This window comes from Anabrus simplex, chromosome 1, assembly GCF_040414725.1.
Source record: "Anabrus simplex isolate iqAnaSimp1 chromosome 1, ASM4041472v1, whole genome shotgun sequence".
NCBI lineage: Eukaryota > Metazoa > Arthropoda > Insecta > Orthoptera > Tettigoniidae > Anabrus > Anabrus simplex.
In genome coordinates, this window is record NC_090265.1 from 1,740,789,097 (window position 1) to 1,740,806,177 (window position 17,081).

General features: G+C 38.9%; 1 protein-coding gene across 2 annotated transcripts in view; it reads right to left on the minus strand.

Moving 5' to 3' along the window:
- LOC136882494 (uncharacterized) overlaps positions 1-17,081 on the minus strand; it is a 176,407-nt gene that overhangs the window by 90,682 nt on the left and 68,644 nt on the right. For both annotated transcript variants that reach the window (XM_068229655.1, XM_067155131.2), the window contains exon 4: positions 8,497-8,724. In XM_068229655.1, coding sequence (XP_068085756.1) covers positions 8,497-8,724 — 228 coding nt within the window. The remainder of the gene's footprint in view (positions 1-8,496; positions 8,725-17,081) is intronic.

The following is a 17,081-nucleotide window of genomic DNA, read 5'->3' on the forward strand; positions in this document are numbered from 1 at the left end:
CGCTGGTGGTGACAATGTGAATTGTTTTTCTCTCGAAACAACGTCATTCTTTTACACTTGTTTGGGCACATGATTTTGTTATTTATGAATAGCTATTAAAAAGTATTTCCCAAAATATGACAAATCTTGGTCACAACACTCATTATCTCAGCAGCACATACCCACAGTTGTCACAGGTTTTTCAACTTTCATTATCAAAACATTGAAATGAACTTCCCTACGATTTCCACTAAAATGCATCCTTGAATCAGATATTAAGGTCTGAATTAATGTGTAGCTTTCCACAATATGAAAAGTAGTATGACTGTCACTTGGTAAACTGTTGGTGTCTTTAAAATGTAATCATATTACATTTATTTGAGCACATAGTGGTATTAATTATTTATGAATACCAGTTAGAAAAAAGATTTGCGATGATAGGATAAATAACTCTATTGCACACACCCACACTTGTCACAGAAATTACCAGGTTCTTGAACATTCATTATCAAAACATTGAAAGAAACATCCCTACGATTTCTACTGTTTAAAAATGCATAATTGAATCAGGTATCAACGTCGCAGTTAACGTGTAGCTCTTCACAACAATTTGGAAAATAGTATAATGGCCACTAGGCAAACTGTTGCTGTCTCTAATATGTTATTATGTTACACTTATTTGAGCACAATCTTGGAGGTTGGTTCTTCATTCTGAAAAATACCCTCTCTCCTTACTTCTGGCGATTTTCGTTTGGAAGGTGTTGGTTGAGAAATATATGACGACTGCCTAGGAAATGTAGTTCACAGCATCGTCAGTTAATTTTGGCTTTACGCTAGGCACTGTTAAAACTGAACCGTCTAGTCTTTTTGCAGTGTCAACTCGAATAACGTTATTTTCGGGAAAATGTTTAATACAGACACAGGCATATTTCCTGGGATCAAAATTAGCTCGGTGTATATCATGAATCCATTTATATTGCTTCTCCTTATCGTTAGGAAACGCAAATGTTGAGATAGCCACCTCCTTATTTGAATGGTAATTAGATGTACATCCAGGCACATTACGCGTTCGTCCCATTTTGCAAATAGGAGCATACACTACACTAGCACATTATAATAATAATCATAATTAAATAATACACTTTAGAGTACTTTAGACAATTCACAATAGCTCAATGAGTTCACCTAACCTATCACATAACCTAACAATACTTCCTAACACCAGTCTGCTGAAATTACAATGTTAAAGCATTTAACACATATTATTGCTGAAAATACACACTTTACTGATGCATTTTCATACAGTTATCACTTGAAAACACGAACATCTCTAATTACGTTGAAATAACAACAACGTGCTACCAAACCACCACGAAAGCAAGACTCGTACCTCCATACAATGCACTAAAAGGCTGACGTCATCACTATGGAACTGTCATGTGTAGCAGGCCGGAATTTCGAGTTGGCCGTGACCAGAAGGATTTTACTAACTTCTAAACCATTTGAGATATTGAAAGATGACATATATCATCGTGGAGGTCATTATCTAGCTGAAATATTGAGTATCGTTTCCTCCAGAAGTTCTCTATCCTGATGTCAGTTGAAGTAGAACCGAATTATATGTACGAGGGAAAGTCAATAAGTACCTGCAATTTTGCTCTAATTGTCTTTAGGTTGGCTCTATGGCATTGTGTGCTCACCAGCCACTAGATGGCACCATTGTCTTGCAACCATGTTTTGCAACAGCGGATGCTTCCATTCCATGCTCTGACGTTTGTTCTCTGGTTCGATGTGGTGAAGCCATGTTTCATCTCCAGTGAAGATCCGTTTCGGGAAAGTTTGACCTTTGTTAGCATGACGATCCAGTATGTAGGGACAGATTCTCACATGATTGCACTTCTGCTCTTCATTGAGTTGTTCTGGAACCCATTTCAAACAGAGTTTGTGAAAGTTAGGCCTGTTATGCATGATTTCCTATGCAGAATTATTGCCAATATGCATATGGTTTGCTACGTCATCAACAGTCACTCATGTTATTCAGGATCATATCACGCACTTGTTCAATATTGGCATCAGTTACGGCTGAAGAAAGACGCCTGGATCATTCCTTATTCTTCACGCTCGTGTGACCCCTTTTGAGCTGTCCAATCCACTGGTAAACTCTTCGCTGTGGCAAAACATTGTCCCCGTATTGTGCTGAAAGTCTTGTATGAATTTTTGCTCCTGGTACACCCTCAGACTACAAAAAACGGATTGCAGAACTTTGTTCTTCCTCGGTGCAAACAGAGAGTGCGGCGGCCGTCTTTGCGTTGCAACGGCGCAAGCTGTACTGGTCTGATAACGCTGAAACCTGCCACAGACGTAGACAACGGTGCTATTTAGCGGCTGGTGAGCACACTATGCCATAGAACCAACTTAAAGACAATTAGAGCAAAATTGCAAATACTTATTGGCTTGCCTATGTAAAATTGCCCCTTATTGCAGAAATATCAAAAGTGCAAGTGAAGACATCTAAAACAGTGACTCAGTAACTTTCCTCAAAACTATGCTGGAGTCATGAACTACAAAAATTGAATTATACTAATCAGCTGATTTACTCAAACAAATGCCCAACAATGGAATATTTTAATTGAAAGAGCAGCATCAATGAAAGACTATTAACTATCTCCTTATTGAAATACCTTATTTATCTTTATTTTTATTGTCTTTGACTAAATTTACAATGCTACTGGTACTATATGGATTATTTTAAGATATCGTTTCCTTCATGATGGATAGAAACACAGTACTGTATCATATATCATGTGTAGTACAGTACCTATATGAATGTAAATGTAGAAAGTGTGGAGGGTACAGCTCCGTATAAAAACTGTTTTTATTTGTTCAATATTTTGGAGGTGGGACCCCTTGTTTGGCATTTGCTGACGACTTGGCGCTGCTCGCAGAAACTTGGGAGGTAGCAAAAGAACAAATCGCCGAATTACAAGAGCAGGCGGGGAAGATAGGACTTTAGATTCCTTTCGAAAAGACGAAGACAATGACGAATATACTTGACACTCCTAAGAGAATTAAAGTAGGTGCTCAAAAAATAGAGGTGATGAAGAGTTTTAAGTACCTAGGGGAATGGATTGAATGGAACAGCATTGAAGGGAAAGCAATGGAAGCGAGAAGGACCAAAATAGGACTAGCTTTCCAGAAATCCAAAAACACATACAATAAGAAAACCCTCTCTTGGAACACCAAAATGAGGCATTATAACACAGTAATTAAGCCGGAAGTACTCTATGCATCAGAGACACTAGTCATGAGGAGGAAAGGGCAAATGAAGAAATTGGAAATCAAGGAGAGAAAAATATTGAGCATATCCAACAGTTGTATCAAGGTAAAGATGTAGATAATTTGGTTCTGGAATATGAAGAGGCTGTTGATGCTGATGAAGTGGGAGACCCAATTTTGAGGTCAGAGTTTGACAGAGCTGTGAGTGACCTCAATAGGAACAAGGCACCTGGAATTGATGACATTCCCTCTGAATTACTGACTGCCTTAGAAGAAACTAGCATGGCAAGGTTATTTCATTTAGTGTGCAAGATGTATGAGACAGAATTCCCATCCGTCTTTCGGAAGAATGTTGTTATACCTATTCCCAAGAAAGCCGGTGCTGACAGGTGTGAAAACTACCGCACCATTAGTTTAGTATCTCATGCCTGCAAAATTTTAACACGTATTATTTACAGAAGAATGGAAAAACAAGTTGAAGGTGAGTTGGGAGAAGATCAGTTTGGCTTCAGAAGAAATGTAGGAACACGTGAAGCAATCCTGACTTTACGTCTGATCTTAGAGGATCGAATCAAGAAGGACAAGCCCACGTACATGGCATTCGTAGATCTAGAAAAGGCATTCGATAATGTTGATTGGACCAAGCTATTTATGATTCTGAAGATGATAGGGATCAGATACCGAGAACGAAGAATTATCTACAATCTGTATAAAAATCAGTCTGCAGTGATAAGAATCGAGGGCTTTGAAAAAGAAGCAGCAATGCAGAAAGGAGTGAGACAAGGCTGCGGTTTGTCCCCTCTCCTTTTCAATGTTTACATAGAACAGGCAGTAAAGGAAATCAAAGAGAAATTTGGAAAGGGAATCACAGTCCAAGGAGAAGAAATCAAAACCTTGAGATTTGCCGATGATATTGTTATTTTATCTGAGACTGCAGAAGATCTCGAGAAGTTGCTGAATGGTATGGATGAAGTCTTGGGTAAGGAATACAAGATGAAAATAAATAAGTCCAAAACAAAAGTAATGGAGTGCAGTCGAACGAAGGCAGGTGATGCAGGAAATATTAGATTAGGAAATGAAGTCTTAAAGGAAGTAGATGAATATTGTTACTTGGGTAGTAAAATAACTAACGATGGCAGAAGTAAGGAGGACATAAAATGCAGACTAGCACAAGCAAGGAAGAGCTTTCTTAAGAAAAGAAATTTGCTCACTTCAAACATTGATATCGGAATTAGAAAGATGTTTTTGAAGACTTTCGTGTGGAGCGTGGCATTGTATGGAAGTGAAACATGGACGATAACTGGCTCAGAAAGAAAGAGAATAGAAGCTTTTAAAATGTGGTGTTACAGAAGAATGCTGAAGGTGAGATGGATAGATCGAATCACGAATGAAGAGATACTGAATCGAATTGGTGAGAGGAGATCAATTTGGCTAAATTTGACGAGAAGAAGAGATAGAATGATAGGACACATCTTAAGACACCCAGGACTTGTTCAGTTGGTTTTTGAAGGAAGTGTAGGGGTAATAACGGTAGGGGTAGACCAAGGTATGAATATGACAAGCAGATTAGAGCGGATGTAGGATGCAATAGTTACGTAGAAATGAAAAGGTTAGCACAGGATAGGGTGGCATGGAGAGCTGCATCAAACCAGTCTATGGACTGATGATTCAAACAACAACAACATTTTGGAGGAGTTTGGCTTGGACGGGAAAACTTTAAACATCATCAAGGAGACGCTCACGAATACGTCCTCTAAAGTCAGATTCATGGGCGCACTATCAGAACCTTTTGAGGTCAGAACAGGGATCCGGCAAGGGGATGGTCTCTCCCCTCTGCCGTTCAACTGTGCACTTGAAAAACTTGTGAGGAAATGGAATGCAAGAACGAGAGGGGGAATAAGACTTGGAACAAAAACAAAGGAATCATGATTAAGTGTTTGGCATTTGCTGACGACTTGGCGCTGCTCGCAGAAACTTGGGAGGTAGCAAAAGAACAAATCGCCGAATTACAAGAGCAGGCGGGGAAGATAGGACTTTAGATTTCTTTCGAAAAGACGAAGACAATGACGAATATACTTGACACTCCTAAGAGAATTAAAGTAGGTGCTCAAAAAATAGAGGTGATGAAGAGTTTTAAGTACCTAGGGGAATGGATTGAATGGAACAGCATTGAAGGGAAAGCAATGGAAGCGAGAAGGACCAAAATAGGACTAGCTTTCCAGAAATCCAAAAACACATACAATAAGAAAACCCTCTCTTGGAACACCAAAATAAGGCATTATAACACAGTAATTAAGCCGGAAGTACTCTATGCAGCAGAGACACTAGTCATGAGGAGGAAAGGGCAAATGAAGAAATTGGAAATCAAGGAGAGAAAAATATTGGGGAAGATCATGGGTCCCAAATTCCAAAATAACAAACAATTTTTTTATAGAAACGAATCCCTCTACGTAAAGTCGGAGAGACTCTCGGAAACCATGAGGAAAACGGGGATTGATTTCTATGGACACATATTCCGAATGAATCCTGACAGATTAACTAAACAGATCATTCACTTCTTTTACAAAAAAAGGCTAAACCCAATTGCTTTAAGGAAGTTGAAAAGGATCTGAGAGATCTTAAGATTACCGAACTCATGTTAAAGAATGGTACAGCCAAAACCGTGACCGAAGACAAAAGTAAGAGGTTCCAAGTTAAGAACAACACCAGGAAACCGATTCAGATATCAGAGGAGGAAAGGAGGAGGAGATCAGTTAGAATGAAGAACTATTTGGAGAAGAAAAGAGCACAAGCATCTCAGAAGTGATTGATCTGTGACTGATGGGTGATTCGAAATGAAGAAGAAACTTTTTATATGTGTCCTACCAGTGAAACTGTAGATCCTGAAACCAGGCAATGGAATGCTATTTCGTATTTCCCCCAACCCCAATATGAAACAAAATAAATCTAATCTACGTAACCTGAAATACGCATTCTACTGAACACTAAGCATGGAGATAAAATGATATATAGAGTATGCCCATGGTGCTTCCATGAAATTAGGGGAAGTCCTCACACTTGTATGTAAATTTTAGCATGAGATATGTCAAATGGTACATTTAAGTCTATACTTCTGTATGGTGTTGAGGGATGGATGCCCAAAATGACTACAACAAGGAAAATTGAGGCCTTTGAAATTTGGACTCATTGCGGGATACTTACAATACCTTGGAGAGTAAAAGTAAAGGTGAAGTCCTAAAACGTTTAAATAGAAACCAAGAATGGCTAGTTACACTTACCTGGGACATATCTTTCAGAACACCAAATATTAGCTCCTACAACTGTTTATAGAGGGTAAGTTCATAGAAAAAATAGGAAAAAGAGAAGGAAAATTATTGTGGCTAAACAATATAAAGCAATGAACAGGGCTATTTACCGTTGACAGTTTGCTACACACAGTAAAGAACTGAGCAGGAATGCAACATCCACTAATAGATATGATAGAACAAGAAACTAAAACAGAATTTACACAGGGAAAATATGCAGGACAAGAAAACACTGTAAACAGCTCGTGTGTTGCACAGGATAAAACAAGACTACGTTCGTACTTCAGCAAAACAGATCCAAATAAACTGAAGAAAATTATTACATATCTTGTACGCAGAAGTATTAGATACCGGTATAGTAGGAGATGAATTAACAAAAAATAATAAAATACTGTGGATACAAGAATGGATGGCATGCAGTTCTTCATTGAGATATTCCATTCTGTTATTAAAGCAATTAGAAGAAGATCCTCAGTAATACAAAATGTTTAGGGGCGCGCAGCTGTGAGCTTGCATCCGGGAGATAGTGGATTCGAACCTAACTGTTGGCGGCCCTGAAGGTAGTTTCCCGTGGTCTCCCATTGTCATACCAGGCAAATGCCGGGGCTGTACCTTAATTAAGACCATGGCCGCTTCCTTCCTATTCCCAGCCCTTTCCTATCCCATCGTCGCTGTAAGACCTATCTGTGTCGGTGCGACATAAAGCAGATTATATAACTTAATTGATCCCAATAGGAAACCTGAAATATTTGTCCCGAATGAGTAAATTTATAATACCAATATAATTGGTCCGTTATTGGACATTATACATTTTCCAGCTAACTCATTCCAGGTTGCCAGCCATTCACCCCAGTGTGGTAAGTTGGGCTCATCTGTTGGTAAACAGCGCACCTACTAAGACGCATGGCTGGCCAGTGCGTAGACTACTTGGAGCCACCAGCAGTGCTAATGCACTATAAGAGACTTTGACTCATTTTCAAAAACAGATGCCTGCCTTGCCATCAGATGATATAAATGTTGATTCCCATAGGGAACCTGAAATATTTCCACGGTATGCACTAGCCATACGTCTTGGTAGGTGTGCTATTTACCAACCAATGAGCCCAACATACCACACTGGGGCGAAACGCTGGCAACCAGGAATGAGTTAGCTAGAAAATGTATAATGTCCAATAACGGGCCAATTATATTGGTATTATAAAGCAGACTGTAAAAAGAAATACAAACAGTGTACAGGTATGTCAGTAGAACATTTTAAAAACTTTTGAACAATGGTATTTGTTTTACTTACAGGCTTCCACGCTGTCTGCACCACCGTCTGATCGCATAAGAATCCTGTACTCTTGTTTACTTCTGTCAAGTACATCGATCTGAAGGTTTTGATCCTCTTTTTCACTTCCTTTCAATCTAAATTTGATAGTCAAGCCTTCTATAGTTTTTCCGATCGTGTTGTTGCGACAGTGTTTATTCCCATATTCCCCACAGGCATTCATGCTCCCTACAAACACTAATGAATTTGGAATTTAAGAACTAATCATACTTTGGTTACATTTTGATGAACACTTGTCTTCAAATCCCACCTTTATTTCCTTATTGTTCTGTCTCGAGCGCATTCACACGAGGACAGGACATTAAACAGATGGTAGGAGTAAAACATTGTCCTGGCAGATAGGACGCAAGGCTAACTCGGCAATACAGTACCGCAGTCATTGTCCTGTCCTCGGATCGTTCGTGCGCACGAGCAAAATATTGTCTTGTCCTGTTGTATTGTCCAGTCTATTGTCCCCGGGTAAAATCTGTTTAAAGCTAGTGAATTTCCTATTAACAATGGGAACAATCAATATTCACTGTATTGTGTATTTTTCTCTTTTGACAGCCTCTAAGTGGAGGAATAATTTATAACTAAAGAAAAGGAGATTTTTTGAATTTAACTTACCACCTTCAGAGTCGTACATGCCAGTTTCATTCCATGTTATACCAACAGCCAGATAGGTTACTGAAGTACTGATTATTTGTTTTGCCATAGCATCCACTTCTTCCAGGTAAACGGGATAGGCTACAAAAGCATCCTCCTTGGCACATATTTCTCTCATGTTTTCAATGGGTTCACGTTCATAGTATTTATATGAACCAAAGCCAGGTAAGGTTATGTAACCCTCAGGAACTGAAAAATTATTTTTTTAAATGTTACAGATCAACATGCTTTGCTAGTGGTATACAATCACTGAGTAAGTGTACATTAAAAGGTCAACATCAATTGATTCTTAAAATTTAATTCTCTATTAACCTTTAAATAGTCTCGCGATGATTATTGCACTATTAGTCGCACACTGAAGAAATCTCCGGGTTCAAGAAAGAGTTGTGTTTTCATCCTATAACTCATTTTGTTTAGCAGAAAACTTTACAGTGTCCCTTTATATGGTCAGGGGCAAATTTTTAAAGTAAATGCACAACATTCTTACGTGATTTATTCAAATGAAAAATAACAGTACTGTATGCTAATAAGGAACAAGAACCAATCATTACAATTATAACCAGGGTGTTTATCTCATACGAAATAAATACACTATAAAAGTCAAAATAAGAATGTTGAAAGGAAAGGTAAGTTTAAAATAAAAATGGCAACACAAATTTAAACTATAAAACAAACTCTATAATCGAAAATTAATTGAAAATTATGTACACCAGTCGATCTTTGTTCCAAAAATAGAACAATAAAAATTCTGCACTTAAGAAAACACAAGAATGTTCACAAAGTAGTCATTGATTCAGTCATGATACAATTATGCTCCTTCCTCTGTATGGAACCTAAGTTCATGTGTGAGAGTATTTCATTTCATTCATCGAAATTCTCACCTAATTGAGAATCCCCATTGTTTGTATAATCCGCACAATACATTGCTCGATGTTCTGCGCATTCTGCTTTGTTTGAAGACACAAAAGCACAGTACTCACTTGGCCTGAATTTCCAGGGCATTGTGGTTCATCCTTATTTTTGTCTTCGGCTGTCGTGGAACGTAGGGTAATGCGTATCACATCTCCCAGTAATGCATACAGAGTTCATGAGACAAAATATTCAGAAGTGCCCTTACGGTTTGTGTCATCTTTCCCATATGCCAGGAACATTAGACACTTATTTCTCCAATATTCATGAGTTCAAAGAAGAGTGATAGAAGCCATCTCTTACCCCTGTTTAAGTTGAAAATCGGGATGGTGGGAAGTTCATTACCGGATTTCTGAAGTTTAGCTGAACCATTATTGGAGCAGGAGCAACACGGATTCAGGAAGAACCGAAGCACTATAGACCTGATATTTGCCATCAGAATGCTAACAAAGAAGCACTGGGAATTTGGTAAGAACTTAATGATGGTTTTTATGGACATCGTGAAAGCCTACGACAGTGTGCCTAGAGAGATAATCTGGGAATGCCTAGAAGGTATAGGTGTGCCAAACTTCCTGCTCAATAAATTAAATATGTTCTATCAAAAGTGCTTAAGCTGTATCCAAGTAGGGGATAAAAGATCAGATTGGTTTGGAACCAAAAGAGAAGTCCAACAGGGAAGAGCCTTGTTACCACTCCTGTTCATCATTGTTATGGGTTGGATCATAAAGTCCATCAAAGAACATTGCAAAGAGTCTAAGACTCTAATATTTACAGATGATGTTCTGATCTGAGGGGAAAGTTAAGCATAAGTACAGGAGAAACTAAATCTTTAGAATAGCAAGTTTAAAGAATATGGACTAAACATCAGTAAAACAAAAACTGTGGAAATGACTATCAACAGGAAAAACACAGATTGAAAATATTTCCTGGAGGGAATTCTATTGCAGTCGGTTTCTAATTCAAATATCTTGGAACTATCATTTCAAAAGATAACGCAGTAAACCAAGAAATACTTAGTAGAATTCAGAAAGCTTCTCAATTTTATTTTCAAGTGAGAAATCTACTCTGGGATGATAAAATACCCCAGGAAGCAAACTTGATCATGTTTTATACCTAATTCCATTCCAGTTTTCGCTGAAGGACTCGGCACATGTGCCCTACATAACTAGACAAATAGTAAAATCCAGTCAACAGATGTGAAATTCATCATAACAATGAACCAAAAATCCAGGAAGGACAAGATCAGAAATAAAGCAAACAAGAAGTAGGCCGGCCTCAAAATACCCGTTACCGAGTTTTTAGGAAGACACAGGCTACAATGGTTTGGACATGTTATGAGGATGGACGGAGCGAAAACAGCAAGAAATTACTTTGACAGAGAAGTGAAAGGGGAGAGGCCAGTCAGGAGGCCAAGAAATAGATGGATAGACACAGTTGAAATTGGAAGTCAGCAAGAGGAATGCCAAGGGGGAGGACATAGAGGAACAGAAACTCTATTTTGACAGGAAGAAGTGGCGAGCGTTTGTACACCACACCTGGGAAACTTGAGCTGAAAAATGATGATGATGATGAATCACTCAATTCTAAAACATCACGTTCATGTTCATCCAATAAACATCAAACATCTGATTCATTTGGTATTTTTTTGCTATTCTTTTCCTCTTCTCGTGAATCCACATTCTACTCTTATTAATTATTTAAAGATCCGCCTTGTGAATACAATTCAAAGCCTATTTGCTAATACATCACATACATAAATATATTTAAGTACTTCTTTTGAGAATGAATTAATATTCTCTTCTTCAGCTTACAGATTAAAATCAAATGAATGTATTCGACCTTATTAAAAACTATGCCCTAACATATAACAGATAAAAAACAATGCAATAAAACCTATTACAAGATCAAACATGAATAACATTCATGTTATGTCCAAAGCCTTTGAATAACGCCAATACCGGGAGTATAGTTTAAGACTTCACACTTCTGCTCCCCGGCCACGGGAATCCTCAAGTGAGCGCCATATGGTTTTGTCAAGTTTCGCGAGCACCATATAGCTTGGTGTGATAAGATATCTGGACAACTGACATAGCCGTTGGATCTATTGTAGTTTTAAGGTGTGTTGTGAAGTTATAATTGCAATGTTTAAATAACTCTGCAACACAGGAAATATTTTTGGCAGAGTGTTATTTGCACAAGAAGAAGAAACCAGTTAATAGGTGCCTTCGAAAATTCCATAGACAGTTTCCTGGTTCTACAGTACCATTCAAAAGTTATGTGTAACAATGTGTTCACAAGTGGCGTAGGTGGTTACGTAACTAATAGAAAACAGCAAAGGAGAACAGTTCTCAGACAGGAGAGGTTAGAAGATATACAGGCAGACTGCAAAGACTGCTTCAGAAAGTAGATCAGGAAACTGGTATTTCAATTCGTCAGCATGTAGTTCAACAAAATTATTATATTTACGATCTCACCGGACTCATACAGTCGATAACATACAGCCTACAGATTTCATTGCAACAATAACATTCTGCGGTTGGCTAATGAATAGTGTCTGGCTTCGCCGTCTAGGTGTAGCATGCCTACTTCTCACACGGAGGCCCCGGTTCGATTCCCGGCCAGGTCAGCGATTGTTGCCTGGTACCGAGAGTTGGTTCGAGGTCCACTCAGCCTACGTCTATATGATAGTGAGATGGAGACTCCGGTCTAGAAAACCAATAATAATGGATGTGTCAGTTCACAGAACAATAGTCTCTGTGATACAGAGAACCCGCAACTTTAACAGTCGAGAGCTCTGACGATGTGAAGATGAGTGTATGGTGCGCTAATAGTGTCCGATGAATTATCAGTCACATATTTTTTCAGGACACGATTAATTCCGACCGTTATATTCACAGCAATCAATCAATCAATCAATCAATCAATAAATCAATCAATCAATCAATCAATCAATCAATCAATCAATCAATACTGATCTGCATTTAGGGCAGTCGCCCAGGTGGCAGATTCCCTATCTGTTGTTTCCTAGCCTTTCTTGAATGATTAAAATAACTGCAAATTTATTGAACATCTCCCTTGGTAAGTTATTCAAATCCCTAACTCCCGTTCCCATAAATTAATATTTGCCTCAGTTTGTCCTCTTGAATTCCAACTTCATCTTCATATTGTGATCTTTCCTACGTTTAAAGACACCACTCAAACTTATTCGTCTACTAAGGTCATTCCACGCCATCCCTCCACAGACAGCTTGGAACATACCATTTAGTCGAGCAGCTCGTCTTCTTTCTCCCAAGTCTTCCCAGCCCAAACTTTGCAACATTGTTTCGGAAATCACTCAGAACAAATCGAGCTGCTTTACCTTGGATTTTTTCCAGTTCTTGAATCAAGTAATCCTGGTGAGGATTCCATACACTGGAACCATACTCTATTTGGGGTCTTACCAAAGACCTATATGCTCCCTCCTTTGCATTATTACTACAACCCCAAATACCCTCATAACCATGTGCAGAGATCTGTACCTTTTATTTACAATCCCATTTATGTAATTATCCCAATGAAGATCTTTCCTTATATTAACACCTAGGTGCTTACAATGATCCTCATAAGGAACTTTCACCCCATCTCGAACCATTATTTGCTAAACTGACTGACGAAGGAAACAGGTACGGCTATTTCCAGCAGGATGGCACAATGGACCGTATGGCGTGTCTCTCTATGCAATGAAAATCAGATCATCAGTAAAGGCCTATGGTCCCCTCGTTTGCCTGATTTATACTCATGCGAATTTTATCTATGGGGAACTCTCAAAAGAAAAGTTTACAGGAAGAATTCTGGAACTGCAGAAGAATTATAACTTGAAATTATGAACACTGTGCATTCCATCAGTGTTCATGTACTGCGAAGTGTGTTTTTTTTTTTTGCTAGGGGCTTTACGTCGCACCGACACAGATAGGTCTTATGGCGACGATGGGATAGGAAAGGCCTAGGAGTTGGAAGGAAGCAGCCGTGGCCTTAATTAAGGGACAGTCCCAGCATTTGCCTGGTGTGAAAAAGGGAAACCACGGAAAACCATCTTCAGGGCTGCCGATAGTGGAATTCGAACCTACTATCTCCCGGATGCAAGCTCACAGCCGCGCGCCTCTACGCGCACGGCCAACTCGCCCGGTGAAGTGTGTTTTAAAATCTGATAAGATGTGATAAGGGAGATAACTTTCATCATCATCATCATCTGTAAATATTGGTGAGTTCAGTTTCATTTATTTATTTGTCCTGAGCATCTGTATAGCTGGTGAGTTCAGTTTCGTTTGGTTTCTATAGGCATAATCATTCCGCTTATTTGAGAGGACTACGTCTGCTCGCCATTGCGGACACTGCACTCGCTGTCACCGCTTTTCTGCGCTCCTATGCCTCAGTACTCCACTATGAAGTCTTAAATTATACTTCCTGTACATGCTCAGGTCAGTTATGCATAGGATTCAAATAAATATTCAGTAAAGTAAAACAAGTCCTTATTAGCTGCTCAGAGTTATCAAGTGGTCCTAAAAGGTGCAATGACTCATGTTTTCTTAAAATTGATGCTAATGTGCATAAAACGTCACTTAGCAATGGCCTTTGACAGGAAATCACAATTCTAAACAGGAAATAAAGAAAACAAAACCACACACACAGAAAATATAGAACCACGCTTATTAGTCGTGCGTGGAGTAAACGTCCGGACTCAGGCGAATATCTCAGAAATGTCCCTTCCCTGCCACAGCAAATAAACTGCATCGACGAATTCAACACAGGTCAAATCTGAATGAATGAGGAAGAAGGTATAGTGGTGGACAATTTTGCCAGTTGAATATGAAAAATATTCCATGCGAAATACGTATAGTAGGCCCGGAAGAAATCTCCGTGGACGATGAACTGAGGATTAACCAACACTCTTACAACGATTATGTGTATTTAGTCAGAAATGCTGTAGCATGCCAACATATACACGATTACTCTTACAATTCAGTTATATGTTCCTAGAAAAAACCTTCGGCAGGCAGATTTGAATTTATGAGAGGAAGTAACGTGCCGAATGTCCATTGGGAGTGTATTCCAGAATGATAATTAAATTGTACTGAAGAAAACTGGTAGTTATAAAGATCAACACTGAGAAAGTCAAGCAAAAAAATTAAAGAAAGCTGCCAAAGTAGGGCCAGAATGACATTATCCAAGGTAACATAAATAAGGGCGCCAATTTTGAAGAAAAGGGAACGAATGTGAGCAGAATGGATTGAATATCAAACTAAATGTTCTATCCCGATATCCACCATCGTTATTCCGGCTAAAGAAAAATCTCTGTTTAAATAAGTCCTATACAGACCCTGAAGTGCAATGTTTTGCTGCAAGTGCTGGTTGGTTTGAATGTTTCAAGTTTCAAGAGCTGCACTTTACAGCTTCTCATCAAGATAGGTTGTCACACCACTAAAATTTATGACTTTCAAGTAGCTCAAATGAAATGGTCAATAGAGAATCGATACATCTACCAAAAGAAAGATGAAACAACACACCATCACTATGTAAAGAAAGTTTGAAGTAGTTCACAGTCCCTACGATAGATGGAAACATAATGCAGAGGATGCACGTCGTGTGTAAGTACGGCAATCCACCTGCCAACATTTGGGGCATGCTGTGTCTTGTAGGACGCCCTGCGCTGTTGGATAAAAATGAGTGTTAAATGAAAAGCACTTACGGTGTCTAAATCAGAAATATTAAGGAGGCGTGATGAAAATACTGTTCTTAATCAGAATCAACTCTCTGAGATTCATTAGGCATCTCATCGTCAACATTAATTCTGCATCAGCGGCAGCTGTAACTTCTAGTAATTCACTTGTATCTGCGGATGTACTTTTGATGGTTGAACAGACCAATTATAGCAAGGAATAAGCGTCCACATATATTGCATAGAATTGTTGGAGGAGGGCGTGGTTTTGCTGAACGGAGTTTTGGTGCTTCTCTCCTAGCCCCTTCACATTTGCATCGTTCTTCAAACAGACTGACAGCAGCAGGGACAGTCCGGCGCCAAATTGTACGGTCTTCATCAAGCACGTCCCACGTTTGTGGATTGAGACCTGTCATTTTCATAGTGTTCTTAAGCTGGTCCTTGCAGCGCCTCATAGGGGCTCCACGAGGTCTGGTGCTGGAAGAAAGTAGACCATACAGCATTTGGAGTGGAAATCTGGTATCACTCATCCGACAGACATGGTCAATCCATTAAGCTGATGATCAGTGATGGATGATTCTGTGCTCTTGGCGTGCGCTTTCTCAATAACAGCAATGTTGGTGACATGATCTTCCCTTTTGATCGTAAGGATGGATCGAAGTTTTAGTTGGTGGAAGCGCTCAAGCTTTTTCAAGTCACGTCAGTAAAGGATCCAAGTTCCGCAACCATATAGCAATGTTGTAATGGCAACAGCGTGGTACACCATGAGTTTCGTCTTCACGTTCAGGTCGTTATTCATGAACACCCGGTGTGATAGTCGTCCAAATGCTGTATGAGCAGCATCAATTCTCTTCTCCACATCTTGCTCATAGTTACAGCGCAAAGAAAGGATACTACGCAAATATAATAAGTACAATATGAAAATATCATGATCTGATCACTATAACTGTGTCGTTGGAAGGATGCAAGCGGAAGAAAGTAAAATGCGGGAAACACGAAGATTTGGAGAAGATTCTGGCTGAATAATATCATAAATCCTGGAACACAACAATACCTTATATATCGGTTATGCTGTATGTGCAGTTGGTTATCTTTCGTTCAATATGTGGTGCTGGTCAATATGCAGTGCCGGTTAACTCTTAGAGTGATCCTCTGTGGGCTGGCGAAAAGTGCCATCACGCTCCATGTTGCAGCTGTCTATGTAAGTCGTAATTGTTTACACATATCTGACAGATGGCAGCTCCAGTCAGCATCACTCCGTAGTAGAAACTATGTAGTTTCTAAATCTACCACCAGAATCTCTGTGTTGCATGTTGTGTTGATGTTATGATTTTTTCTATTTCAGCTGTTTGGCGAGTACCTGTAGACCATTTGTTTGTAATAATGGTGACTAGTTCTGGTATTGTGTTTGAATGAGCGATGATTCAGGTGATACTGAGAGTGATAATAATGCCGGTAATGTTTCAAACAATTACGATAGTGGTGATGTTATCCGACTTACTCGTGTGACAGTGATGCATGAATTTTCCGAATCAGACGGTAATGATAGTTACGGAGACAGTAAAGACGATGATGACCAAATTCCCGATTTACGTGAAATTCATTCCGATCACGACGTACAATTTCAACCCTCTCTTGCATCCTTGAAATGCCTGGCCCTAAACGTGCACCTCCTAGACCAAGTCAGTATTTTAATCTATTTTTAGAAGAACTATTATTCTTAAAACATTGATATTTTACAAACTAGTAAACAATGCATCAATGTTCACAGGAATACCAAATTTAGGTGAGTACAATCAAAATACTAGGATGTACTGAGATCCAAATTTGAATTTTAAATTTTTCAAAAATTGCATGAACAAATTTATTTTTACTGGGCATATGAATGTTTTGTGATGTTAATATTATGAGTGAAGAGAGGGATCACTTAACTACAAGAAAA